Below are 14,246 nucleotides of genomic sequence, written 5' to 3'. Positions count from 1 at the left end.
TATTAATGAGGTTATACATAATTCTGGTTTTTATTATTATATTCATATATAGAACTTCAGAATCTCAAGCTATTGCATACTGCATCTAATACCTTGACTGTAATAGCCACTTTCTATTATCATCAAAGTAAAACAGGGATATGATTGAATTGTACACTACTGAATACAGCCAATCAGGAAGTCTGTGAACATTGAAAGCTGTGTATTCTATCATACAATCCAATCAAATTGCTGCATTCCATGATACAAGTTATTGTAGTTAGGGCTGGGTAAAAAGATTTAAATAATGATTATCCTTGCTAGGAATTTAGAATTTTGATTATCGAATATCAAATTTCATTATCGATTATCAAAGTTTCATTTTTTCCACTGTACCCATTAAGACGTAGAAACTCTTCCATGCGTTTCCTGTCAGCACATAACTTACCCACAATAAGCTAAAACAACCTATCAAAGCAAGAATATACTTCTATGACTCAAAAGTAACCAATGAAATTAAGAATTTTGCCATGTTTTTAATTTAGTATTTATAGGCTTTCTCAATTGAATTATTTCAATTACTCATAGATTAAAGATCAGTAGTCTGCCATTGAAAAATCAATCTCAATTTGGTTATTGATAACCAGACCTAATTGCAGTCAAACTTTAAGAGGCAGTTTGTAATTGCTTGAGATTGTCAAGATGGGTAATACATAGTTAAAATCTTACAATATAAGTTATCATGTTTCACTTCAGCAACCAGGTTTATCTCTGTATGATCCAATACAGTAATGCAGAAAGTTCATCTAAGGTTCATACAAGAACCAAGACCATATAAAATTTTGTTTTCACATGAAGAAATCAGGAAATAAGTCATGGATCTTGATATTGCGTATTACTGGGGGTGACTTAGAGTTGAGCTAGAGTTGATGGAGAAATCAGAAAAGTGAGGGTTGCAGTCGAATTTGATCGAATTACGGCAATATGACAGGATTTTTGACCATATATAGACATTTCATGCTACCATGTTAACTCGTGTTTGACTTTCCAAATAGTGAGTGTCCGACCCGAGCTTCAATTATTACATCACATGAATCTCAACTCTAGGAAATATTACAGTTCCGTTGTGACTCGAGTGTTACCCAGGCTCCAATTGAAGTCACCTACTGCTGCAAAATCTCTCACCATTATAAGAGGAGTTAAGTCTTTCCATTTGTTGAACTCAAGTCATACACACGTTCTATTCATGTATCATAGCACATCACGGCCAACTCCATCCCTCCTTTCTTGTCTTTTTTTGTATTTATTTCTTTTTATAAAAAAACACTAAAACACTAACTATCAACACTTAGTTGTTGGTTTTTCAGTAACTAAACTACTAAATTCACTACCATTGTTGGAAATTGTTAAAGGTATTCGAGAATTAAACGCTTCCGTTGGGTTTCTTGCTTTAGCTAGATCTTTTCTAGCTATTTGATCCTCTCTCAATGCTGGTCCCCACAATAATGTTGGTCTACTCACTGTTTTTATGGCCTGAAAATACAAAGCAACGATGCTGTAAGAAATGCTGGTATTCTAAAATAACTTAATTTAAACTATTTCATTGAAATACACTTTAATCTTTAATTTTCAGCAACTTTTGCAATAGTGCTTAGTTTTAGTGGGATTGCAATAATCACAGATGTCTGACTGAGTTAGTGGTGCAAATCAGTGCTATCAGTAACTCTGAAACATAAAGTCAGATAACCTCTTTGCAATTCCTTTCAGAATTTAAACTACCAGTAATCCTCATCTTTTCATGCTCGATTTTATCAATTTATTTTTTGTTGTTCTCTCTCTTATAAAGCTTTTATGCATATCATTCTACCAGATACCCAAGTAACGTCATAATCTAGATTGAAGTGTGAGATACCACGACAGTTGAAAATCGAAAAACAGCAGGCCCGTCGTCATTAGCCCACATGGTGCAGAAAAGTAGGACGTAAAACTCCTTTCATTACATTTCATTTGTAAGTAATTGTGGTCTTAACACATCAAGTCTTTATTTAGAGTTATCTCCGTAGAGAGAAAGGTGATGAATCTGAATAAAGATGGTGGCAGAATTTCATTGAGTCTGTTTTATCTTTGAATCCAAACCATCCTTGAAATCTTAGCTCTCAATATAAGTTATCTTCATGCCCCTTCCATTGTCTTATCAATAACTACCCTTACCTGAACCAAGCCCATCTCTGAGGATCTATATTGTTTGAATACAGTCCAGATTGCAAAACCAGGAATACACAGTATGGAGGACAGAGTGATTAACCAACCAATTCCATCAGCCCAACCTGGGAACGTTATATCACCATAACTTGTGGGGGTAAAATCTACCCACGTGAATATTAATATCACCTGAAATAAAATGAAATGGAATTCTATATAAGACTCTAATGCTCCTTAATGGGATTATGAAGATTAGCAAATTTATTCAATTTGCTAGAATAGTGGCATTAGTCCAATCTTCTTGATTATTAAATGATAATGAATCTTTAACCTATGTAGGCAGATTGCCATACTCTTAATATAGCCAATTGAATATGAGTAACTTTATGTCAAAGGTTCATCAGCTTACACAAATTACAGCAATATGAAGAAGGGGAACACCATGCAGTGTACAATTGGGAGAATTTTGCGACAACAGCAGCATTAGCCTCGTCTTTTCTATGACCTTCAGATTGTAAAGAACCAGACAATTTCCCATGTCAGCCTCTCTAACCTCTGATCATTGACAGAAGGGGGATCTGGTTGTAAAATCCAAAGGCTTAAGGATCCAACCCCTCACTTCTACGTTAGCTAACAAGTCTCCCCAACCCCTCAGAAAGAGTGAATACATACCAGTAATGCTGCAGGGGCAATAAATCTCCAACTAATTGACCATATAAGAGGTGGTCGTTTTCCTAACATTGTTTCAATATCAGTTAAAAATCTATCTGCTCCTGAAATTTTATAAATTCTCTTTTAATCTTAATCTAAGAGATTGTCTAGAGGTTTTTAAGTTTTTGAGGTATACTGTGGTTCCCGCAATTCCGCTAAAACTCAGAGTATGTTTATGCATATAGGGGACACTGATAACGTCAATTTGCACCATTCCAATTTTTAGTAAGGTGTCTACATTTCCTGTAGTTTTAAACTAACCAATCTTTGAGAGTCATTTTTTTTTTTTTTCCACAAACGTGAATAATAAATCAGGGGGAGTGGTTTAAACAATAATGACCTACAAGTAATGAAGTCTAACTTACCATAAACCCAAGATAACGCCATACACTCAGTAAAACAGACTATTAACAAAGAATAGGTAGCAGCAAAATTATCAAACAATTGTAGAATGTACATTCCTCCCTACAATACATATAACACCTTACATTATTACCTCCAGAAAATATACTAACGATCCAAATCTCAAAACATACATTCCGAAAATAAGTTTGGCCATATATTGGTAGGTGGTATATCAATAATAATGAGGAAGTATTTCATAATGAATAGTGGTATCCATTTAAATTTTTTTATTTACTTAATTCAAACATAAACTGAGAAGTTAAAGTTTGCAGCTTGTAGAAGTCCAGACCAAGTTCCTCAATAAAACTTAAGATTTGTATTCGTCAAAGGAATTTAAAAATAAGAATTCACATACTCATGACAACATTGATTGTAAGATTTCTTGAGGAACGAGCCCTTTAATTCCAAAACTTACCCGAGTACAGAAAGACAATCCAATCAAATAACAAGAAATAGCGATACCAAATAACAGAAACAGAGATCGTTTACCACCCTTAAATAAACTAGGAAACTGGTCTAACAGTGTAGTATGGACAGTTGTTACCGTGGCAATCTGTAATATACAATAACCAAAATTATGTGGTAAGAAAGGGAGTTTACATCCTAATTTTGCGCATTTTACTTGACTGAAGCCACTCAGCTTTCAGTCTTGGTGATTTGATAATTTATGCCAGACTAGTGCATCATGGGAATCGAATCAATGCCAAGATGACAATAGCTCAAACATGTCACCTCCGAATGAAGCTCGAGTTGAAATGGCAATGCAGTTTCAATTGCTCTCCCAAGGGAGATAACTAATAATGCAGACCACAGAATTGAATTATATTTCTTACACAAAAATATCAAAAAGCCTCCTAGACTGTACCTGTGTTCCCAGCCCAAGTGTCACTAACATGGAGAAGAATAATACAGCCCAGAGTTGAGATATGGGTAGTTTGGTTACTACTTCTGGATAAACAACAAACGCCAGACCAGCACCTATAAATATAGAGAAAGGTAATATACCATTCTTTGTATTATTCCATTGGACTGAAAATTAGACATGTCATTGTCACCTTGGTGAAAGTACTGTTGATATGGGTCTTGAATGTATGTAAATAGTATTCAGAACTTCTAGAAATGTACAAAAACAATTAATTCCTTCAAAAATACCTCACTTTCTATTTCTGTATATGTATTTTCTTTATATGGCAGAGTCTCAAGAAAAGCTGATAATTCTGGACACACATGGTGGATTTGACGCTCAAATTTCAATGGTAAACTATGAACACTATTACTGATAAGCTTAGCTAAAAAGGTCTAAGGTACGATTGGTCAAACGGATAGCGAACATGTCTCTTTAAAGTTATTCTTAAAACAGACCTACCCTCACTGGCTACTTTATCAATACCCAAATTGAGTTCATGAGCCATATAACCAATAATAGAAAATATAACACAGCCAGCAAATACACTGGTTAAACAGTCCAATATAGAAACAATTATAGCATCTCTGAAATAAATACATTGATATTTTGTCAAAACTAGGTGAGTTTGAGGAAAGCAATATCAGACAAATTATTGCTTGAATTCTGGTATCTCTAATAGTTAAATTAATCACAGATTACAATGGATTTGGCAGTGAAAGATTAAGATGTCCCCACCAGGCCAATGTTTTGCAAAAAATCTAACAAACGGAAGTTCAGAAATACTAAACTTTTGACAAAAAATGATTTTTTTGTGAGAATGAGGAGCAATTAATCTACAACTGATTGACTATATTGGGTCATACGATTTATAATGACTGAACAATATAATGAAATTCTTACTTGTAACAGTTGTTGGTGAATTTATTAAAACTGATTGACTATATTGGGTCATATGATTTATAATGACTGAACAATATAATGAAATTCTTACTTGTAACAGTTGTTGGTGAATTTATTAAAACTAGCTAGAGTTATTAATCCTCCCCATCCTGGAGACAGAGAGAAAAAAATCTGGACAGCAGCATCCCCCCATACCTATAATATAACCATACACAATCCTCATCAACAAATATACAGGGTTCTGTAGTTCAGTCAATTAAAGCGTTGGATACTGCATGATGTCATCTGCTGGGTTATGTTAAACAAATGGCTCTAATATCAGTCAGCTTGTGAAAGTCGGTGCGTCATCTTACCTCATTATTCCACAAGACCAAAAGTAAATGGCCAATGGTTACAGATTCAGACAGAGTGAAACGTTTATGTTTATATTGAGAGCACTTATAGCTTTCATTTGCATCAATCTGATTTTTGTCCAGTTTCTGTGGTTTAAGTAAATCAACAGGAATGGCCCTCAAACTAATTAGATTATTCTTGATAACTTACCTTAGCACTAAGTAGCTTGTCCCATTTTGGTTTAAAGAAGTATATAATACCATCAGTAGAGCCCTCTAGTGTCAGACCACGGACCAATAAAATAGTTAATACTACATACGGAAAGAATGCTGTAAAATATACTGCCTGAAATATACCATTAAATCACAGTTCAAGGCAATAGGTCACCATTTTCGAGGTTATATATGTAAATAGTCACCAGAAATACTAGAACTCATGATATATACCATATATGTCAGAGTCTCTTGAAAAGATGAATCGTTACTTTGATATTCAAACATGGGTAATTCTGGACACACATGGATTTGAAAGCTCAAATTTCGATGGTGAGCTGTAAACACTATTAGAAACACCTTACCTTTCCTGAACTTTTGATTCCTCTTGCTAAACAGATACAAACTAAAACCCATGCTAATAATAAACAGAGAGCTAACTCCCATTTCACTCCTCCAACATGCTCTATTCCATCAGTTATATCTAATACGAACTCACTGAAAATACATCAAATTGATGTGGTCTTAAATAGTTAGTCCACTAATAGGACTATACTGAAAATGGAGTTTTTCTTTGATAGTGATATAATTCCTGTGGTCTATAATGACAAAATTTTTTACAAAAATTAAACCCAATTACTGCATTTCTCACACCAAAAAACTTATCAAATAACTGTGGTCTTAAAATGATAGTCTTTCAAGAGTTACCTCCCATAATACACTGACATAGCCTAGCCTTACATTTTTAAGTCATTAAAAAGTTTCACTTTACAACTGAAAATACTTCTTCTATTAAGTAATATAAATTGTAACGTTTCCAAAAACACATTTTTTAGTCAATGGATCTGTCAGAAAGTAGGGGGTTGTGTAGGGTGTTGTTGAGGGGCATGTGGAAGGGGGATTGGGGGATGGGGTAGTTATATACTTACTGGAAATATTCATCACTTGGAGACCTAGAGTTAGATAGGGTGTGGTTACTGATATTTTTCATGTAGTCAAAAGTATCCTGTCCCACCATGTCTACTGTATAACAAGTATCGTTATAAAATGTACCGTTATAATTCGTACAGTTGTTTATCTGGTCTTTGTTTTCAAGACAGACTGGAAGACAAATTAAAAATAATTTCAGATACATCAAAATGGCAACCAATCAAATTTACAGTTTAACATCATGTGATGTGAGATAGAAAATCATCAGGAAATGTACATTTATATAATGCTATGTTCTAAACACGCAATGTGAACTTTCTGATAGAGATTCCAAGTTGACAATCACAGTGACAGAGTGGCATCAAGTGTTCTGAAAGTGTAAGCATGCCCTGCCTCTCTAAAGACGTCTGCCACAGTAATAATAATAGTGGAGGTCAAAGTCGTAGGAAATTAAACCTGAGCCTGCTAAACCTGTTAAAATGATCCACTATATCTTGCCCTTTTTTCAAGGAGCACCAGCTTGCAGGGTTATGGTGTACAATCTCTTATAAGCAATAACAAATAATAAGGCTTACCAGAAGTGCTCCAAACACCACAGAAACTCCAGGGTAAAACTTCAGCAAATGATGCAAAGAGATAATAGAGGGTCCAAGCTATGATCATATTATAATATATAGCTATTAATACAGATACAATAAACATGGCCCATCCTACACCTGAAATGGTACCAAATATGACACGATGATTAAATTATCATATTCATATATCTTAATATCTGCTATACCAACGAAAAGTGCTGATGCTAGTTTGTGTTGTGTATGTTGAACAGCTATGACGGGTGTGGCGCTAGGCAGGGTTTTCTTACTCTTCTAGACTCCTGGTACCACTATTCATTATGAAATACTTACTCACTTAATATTCATATACTTCCTCATGAGAAAAGTTCATTAGTCCCTACCAATATTTCTTCAACATGTTGTTACAGATTTCGGGTTACTTTTTGAAGTTTGGATCGTTAGTACTTGGTTTATTTATTCAGTGTCATGATAAATACCGGTAAGGGAATTTATAAATATTGTCAATAATACCGTCTGATTAAAATTACTGAAAATATCACCATTTTGTGATATATCGTAGCTATCATAATATATTATCAAATTTAGGTCAAGATAAATTCATTTGCACAATTCTAACAAAAATTTTCAACAGATGCTTTTTCACGATATCAAGGACTGACCCCTAAAAAGACTGTATTTTGTTTTTAAAGTATATTTTCATTTAAGAGCAGGAATGGGGACCCCAGTAGATGGGAACAAAGTAACACTTAATAGAATCAAAATCTGGCATATGATTTGTCTACCATAGTGATAACAGTTAACAGTTTCAGAGCATTATATGTAATGTTGAAATCTATTTGAAAATTAAAAGTAAGACAAAAAATAAATACTCGATCGAAAAAACCCATCTGTTTAGATGCTTAGTTTACTATCAAAAATTGGTAAATGATGCATATGAAAATTTTATTGTGCTTGAAACATTAGTTAGTATTTCTATCTATTTTTTTTCATGGGAAATTTACATTATATAATTACTCATATAGACTTAAATTCAATAGCATTAATCTTTCATTGAGCATTCATGACACATTGTCATCAGCTGTTAAATAAATTAACATTACATATAGTCATTTTTTTCTAAGCAAAAGCAAATTAAAAAATTCGACCAAACTTTCATTCCATTATTTTATTAGCTTTATTTTTCAATATAGCTACTTCAGTTAGGGTCTATCAACAGCCCTCTTTTACGTTTGTCAACTTAACCTTTTGACCTAACTTGATGACGTCTGTTTTAACCAATCCAAGTTTTACCCTCTCCAGTGCTAGCATTTTGTGATGGGGTGTTTATCAGGTTAGGTCAAAAGGTTAACTTGACAAACCTTTCAGAGGGCATTAGTTGGCCTTGTAAAATCATTACCAAAGTTTTGGCCACAAATTCTCAAGAACCTATGTTGTTATCCTTGTACAAAATGGCTGTTTCTTTCTGAACTAGTCTGGGAGAAAATCTCTTAAATACCCAAACTACTGGACTTACCCTGAAAGATAGGACTGACTGACCAGATAGAAACCACACCTTGGCTGGCAAACTGACCAAACGACAGCTCTAGAAATACCAGTGGTATACCTGTTATAAACAACATTACTAAGAAAGGGATCAGGAAGGCCCCTGGAATATAAAACAATGCTGTAAACAATGTCAGATCAATTAAGAGAACAAGGGGTTGAGGGCTACAGCAAATCCTTGGTATTCTTAAAAAAAAGATTGGATTATTACTGGCCAGAGTGGTGTTATCAAGATCACATGGATGCACAGGGGAAAATGCTGCTACTAATCAGAAAAATGGCCTTGAACTTGATTGGGAGTTATTTTGTTATTAGGAGGAGAGGAGTTTTTTACTTTATTGGTTAAGGGAGGTATTTTGTTATTAGGGGGAGAGGAGTTTTTTACTTTATTGGTTAAGGGAGGTATTTTGTTATTAGGGGAAAGGGAGTTTTTTACTTTATTGGTTAAGGGAGGTATTTTGTTATTAGGGGAAAGGGAGTTTATTACTTTATTGGTTAAGGGAGGTATTTTGTTATTAGGGGGAGAGGAGTTTTTTACTTTATTGGTTAAGGGAGGTATTTTGTTATTAGCGGGAGAGGAGTTTTTTACTTTATTGGTTAAGGGAGGTATTTTGTTATTAGGGGAAAGGGAGTTTATTCCTTATTGGTTACAAGGGAATCTTTCCTGAGAATTAATTAATCATTATAATCTAATAACATATATATATATATATATATATATATATATATAACTTGATGTCAGTAGAAAGATAGGCTAGTTCAACTTTTTATTTAGTGTATGATAAAAACCAATCTTTAATAATCCAATATAAAAAACAGATTTAGATATCGTGTCTATTTTATTAGAAAGAGTTTGTTAGCCACTATCTCAAGATGTTTTTTAATACTTGAAGTACAATATCAAAATTTTAATCTTGTATTTGATGGAGAAACTTATGTGCATTTATATAATATTTGTACGTCGTTATATTTTTATTTTGCTTTGTGATTTGGACAGAAGAATGTTTTTAAGGATATGAATACTGGTATCATATATAAGAAATGTTAAAAATTCCCAATCAATAATAGATTTTTAATTTGTAATAAGCTATAGTTGAATGATTGTGAATTGAAAGCCATATTTGGAATTGGATAGAATAACGATAACAATTGTCAAATAGAATAGAATTTAATTATCTTAATATTAAAGGCGTTGTTTATTTTATATAAAAAAGAGAGCAAATCCTAGTCCAGATATCTCTTCCCTTATTTAATCATATTGACAATGTCAAGCTAATAATGAACCTTGTCTTATACCTTGTCTATAATAGCCATCTTTCATTTATCACGGAGGTTTGTAAATACAGCCAATCAGGGTCTTCGACTCAAACTCTGTAAACAGTTAAGCCATAATGTTTATTGTCTGCCGAGAACTCTAGTGGCTGCATTTACAAACGTGCAATTTAACCAAATTGCTGCATATACAAACTTATGTGACAAATGAGAGGTGACTCTTGCAATCTTTTAAACTCTCCGTCAAGAATATGACAAACGTGTTTCAAAATAGAAGTCAAGCCTATTAATTGGTCAATGTACCGGTAACAGTATTTTAAGCCTAACAATAAGTGGAGCATGTTTGATCACAGTATTGAAATATTATTAAGACATTCAGACAATTGCCACATAAAGTAATTCATAAATTTGAAAAGAAAAATAAAGTTGTTTAAGTTGAAGTCAATGCTCGTCTCAACATGTCTGTTATAACCCAATTATCTAAAGGGACAAATTCGTACGTTATTAATATTCTCAGAAACGAGAGTTTGTTTAGCTAAGCCAATCAGTAATATTGTTCACAGCTTACAGTCAAAATTTGAGCCTTTGAAACCACGTGTATCCATAATTATGTATGTTTGAAAGTTATTTTAACGAGTAGATATTAAGAGACTTTTAATTTGGAATAATAATAGTTTCAATGACGTGATGTGAATACAGTAGGCTCGATCATCTTGTCTCATATCGTATATGCACAGCTGCGATGGAAGATGTATTGGTGTCAGATACTTTATCAACAAGACCCCAAATTTCAGACAGAAGATAAGCTTGTGAAGGAAATAAATAAAGCATTAAATTTCTTGTTTTGGGTCTATTTGAAGGAATCATACTATTTTCGTACAGTTTTAGAAGTTCTGAAGACTATAAACATATATGTAGAGTCCAAATCAACCCCCAAATATGCCGCATCTGTTCTTTTAAAAAAAATATTATTAAACAGACATCTTCACAGCTAAGTAGACCTACATATATTTTTGTTTTAAACTGAATTGCCTTGGGCAACATAAATTTTCCAAGTTAAAATATATAATGCGACAATTACAGTTTTTTCGAACAGTTTTCAACCCAACATGACGTTTACCTTTTAAAGTGCAACACGATCATGTAACAATATAGAAATTTTCATTTAATTCAATATTTTGAGGTTTTTGATTCCCAACAGTAGAATTGAACTACGCAAAGTTTGCTTGCTAAAGTGAAACACGTTAGAAATACAGTATGCATGATGGAATGACTAAATAACTTTAAGAACACCTACCTCCTCCATTTTTATAACACACGTAGGGAAAGCGCCACACATTCCCTAATCCAACAGCATAACTCAAACACGAAAGTATGAAATCTAGTTTATGGGACCAACTCTGACGTTCTATGCCATCCTCCTGTGGCTGTTCACACTGCTGTTCACAATCATCCTCATGTTTTTCAACTAGTTTTGGATAAATGGCTCCATTATTCTTATCATCCATCATTTTTGTCTACCTCGCATCAACACCTGAAAAATTTATACATGAAATAAAATATATAAGTATTAGAACAGAATTCAAAGATAGCTTTCCAAGCAAGGTAATATACACACACTGGCAGCTTTGATTTTGAATAAAAATATTTGGCAGCACAGTAACTATCACCAGTAAGAAATGTTCAACCTTCAGTCACATTCTTCTTTGGATCTATTTGGGGTGATACAGAACAGTTTCACCAAGTTTCGTCAAAATCTGTCAATAGGAAATATCAAACTGTATGTTATAAAATTACAACCACTCTCTTGTGCTTACTTTTGATTGTTGAGATAAAATTACGAAAGGAAAATCAAAACATAACAGTACCAGTACATATTATATTTTATCACACAATAGTTCTGTTCTCAGATTCATAACATGGGTGCATTAAAACGTTATGAACTCATAGAACAGGTTAATAACTATTCAAATTAGGTCATGTACCCATAAGCTGTGTAAACAAACAATATGCCATCCTTTGAAATTAACAACTCTGTTAAAATGGAAGGAAAGGGCATGGAATTGCTCCAAATGACATAACTTTGACTACAGTAATCAAGATCCAAGATCTTTTTTGTTACACGCTAAGACATTTTGTAGAATGGAAACATTAAAACCTACTAACTCATTTCATAAATTTCAAATGACATAAGCACACACGTTCATATAATATACAAAGACAAATAATCAGAAATATAACATTTAATGAGATGTTTTATTAAAGATGGAATACAGTGGAGCCTCGTTTATGATCGACAGGTTTATGGGGACTGTACAGAAGGAATATTAAAATAGAACAGTGTACAATATAATATTTAATAAAAACCAATGACATATGACAGGAGATCTCAATGAGATAGCAGATTTCTATCACTTCTAGTTTAAATTACATATAAAACATGAGACAGTAACATATGCTCCTCAATAATATATTGTATTAAATAAATATCACAGCGACATTTATTTGTTATTTAATTGAAAATGACGCAATATCCACCATGTTTTACATCACTGAGTTATAAACTTTATACACCGTAGGCATAGCAATGTTTTTGAAAGGGAATTTTACCATTATCACCCAAAAAATAATATACCGTCAGCAGTTTTTGCTCAAATTTTACTCAGCCGACTACCAAAAATAGATTTAATTAGTTGGCTGCAGGCGATGAATGTGTGATATTCTTAATTTAAAGTATTATTACTTTATTTTAATTTTTCAGGCTAGGCCTATGCGCTATCATCATTCGCCCATAAGGTGCAGAAGAGTAAAACTTATAAAACCTCATTCAATCATTTCATTTGATTTTTTCAGTTTATGCAGGTTGCATCGCATGAAGTAGCCTTTTCCACTATTCTAGTAGAATTTCCCTCATTGTCACAGCATGGTGTTACCTAGCCTCATTCATGTGAAATAAAGAAATAGGGAGCGAATACAATACTGACAATGAATACAACTTTATGTAATATAGGGAATGAGGTCAAAGTCCTACCATATTATGTAAATAATTATTAACAACATGTATGTAAGTCAGTGTGTTGACAGGTAATTTCATTGTATTAAATGTTAGAATTGTTAGAATCTGACTAGAGGTCCAAAAATTCAGATCCATCAGTCGATTCTAGATTTAAAGATTTTTCCAGTCAAGTTATATTATGTTTGAATGAGTCTCTTATATTTCTGAGGCCTTTTAAAGGGTTAGGTGCGCCATTTTGGTGGATTGATTTTATTCTTGAATATATGTAAATAGGCTTCAGAAGTACTAGAAATATACTAAAACCGCATAATTCCTTTAAAAATATTTCAAACTAGGAATTTTACTCACTATTTCTTTATGTGTCTTTTCTATATATCACAGAGTATCAGTATAATTCTGGACACACATGGATTTAAAGACTCAAATATATCGACGTGAGCTGTGGTCACCTTTACTGATTGGTTCAGCTAAAAAAAACATCCCAGTTCTTATACTAAAGTATGATTGGCCAAAAAAAATGATGCCTCTGTCCCTTTAAGGTTCTGTAGCAGTAGGATAGAGTGTCATTTGCTTCAGTACCGGTACGTCAAACAATAGACTGTTTTAATGTCAGTCGATGTTGGCATGTGAAATTCTGATGACCTTGAATAAGCCATCTTCACTAAAAATTCCAAATATGGGTAAGGATAGTCTGGGAAAGTTCCACTGCAAGAGGTTTAACCAAGGATCAGCTGGTAGAAAGGATCCTTTGTGTTAAGGCAAGAAGACCCTTCTTCAAGCCTGGTTTTTTAGTCGTCTGAATGTGACCAGTTAAACTTAAGCCCCCTTAACTTGCACCTACTAAGCAATCATGTCTCTAGAAAGAAATTATTAATGTCATAATGCACATGTGCGTAATTATATTGTGACATATAACTTTGGTTTGGAGGTAATATCAAAGCCGGCATACAATCCATAAATCAGGCCTGACCCTGAACAAATAAGGTGAAATAAACTTATCAATGACTTTAATTAAGCTTATGTAATATAAGGATCTGTTCCAAGATATAATAAATCAAGAATGTCAAGGTTACCAGGTGTGACCTGTCTTTATCTTAGTGAACATTGATCAAAACAATAACAACAATAAAACTTGAACTAACTAGATTAGTACCGGCAAGTAGGACAAGTAGGACGTTAAAAGGGAGACTCGGAATAAATGACATTTTGTGTCTAGTCCTAATCGTGCCGATATCCCATCTTTATGTCACGTATAAGGA

General features: G+C 33.3%; 1 protein-coding gene across 1 annotated transcript; it reads right to left on the bottom strand.

Annotated features, from left to right (window-relative positions):
• Window positions 1-1,278: 1,278 nt before the first annotated feature.
• On the bottom strand, window positions 1,279-11,479 carry LOTGIDRAFT_218886 (hypothetical protein; the record flags this gene model as incomplete). Its single annotated transcript, XM_009061629.1, has 14 exons — window positions 1,279-1,512; window positions 2,191-2,370; window positions 2,854-2,954; window positions 3,258-3,357; window positions 3,713-3,850; window positions 4,163-4,275; window positions 4,664-4,788; window positions 5,196-5,299; window positions 5,648-5,782; window positions 6,015-6,147; window positions 6,579-6,750; window positions 7,155-7,295; window positions 8,671-8,802; window positions 11,269-11,479. The coding sequence occupies 14 exons, from the start codon at window positions 11,477-11,479 to the stop codon at window positions 1,321-1,323; spliced, it is 1,977 nt and encodes a 658-aa protein (XP_009059877.1). The 3' UTR covers window positions 1,279-1,320.
• Window positions 11,480-14,246: the final 2,767 nt, after the last annotated feature.

The sequence above is a fragment of the Lottia gigantea genome, assembly GCF_000327385.1.
Source record: "Lottia gigantea unplaced genomic scaffold LOTGIsca_49, whole genome shotgun sequence".
Lineage (NCBI taxonomy): Eukaryota > Metazoa > Mollusca > Gastropoda > Lottiidae > Lottia > Lottia gigantea.
Note: the sequence above shows the minus strand (reverse complement) of the source record. Positions and strands in the feature narration are given on the sequence as shown.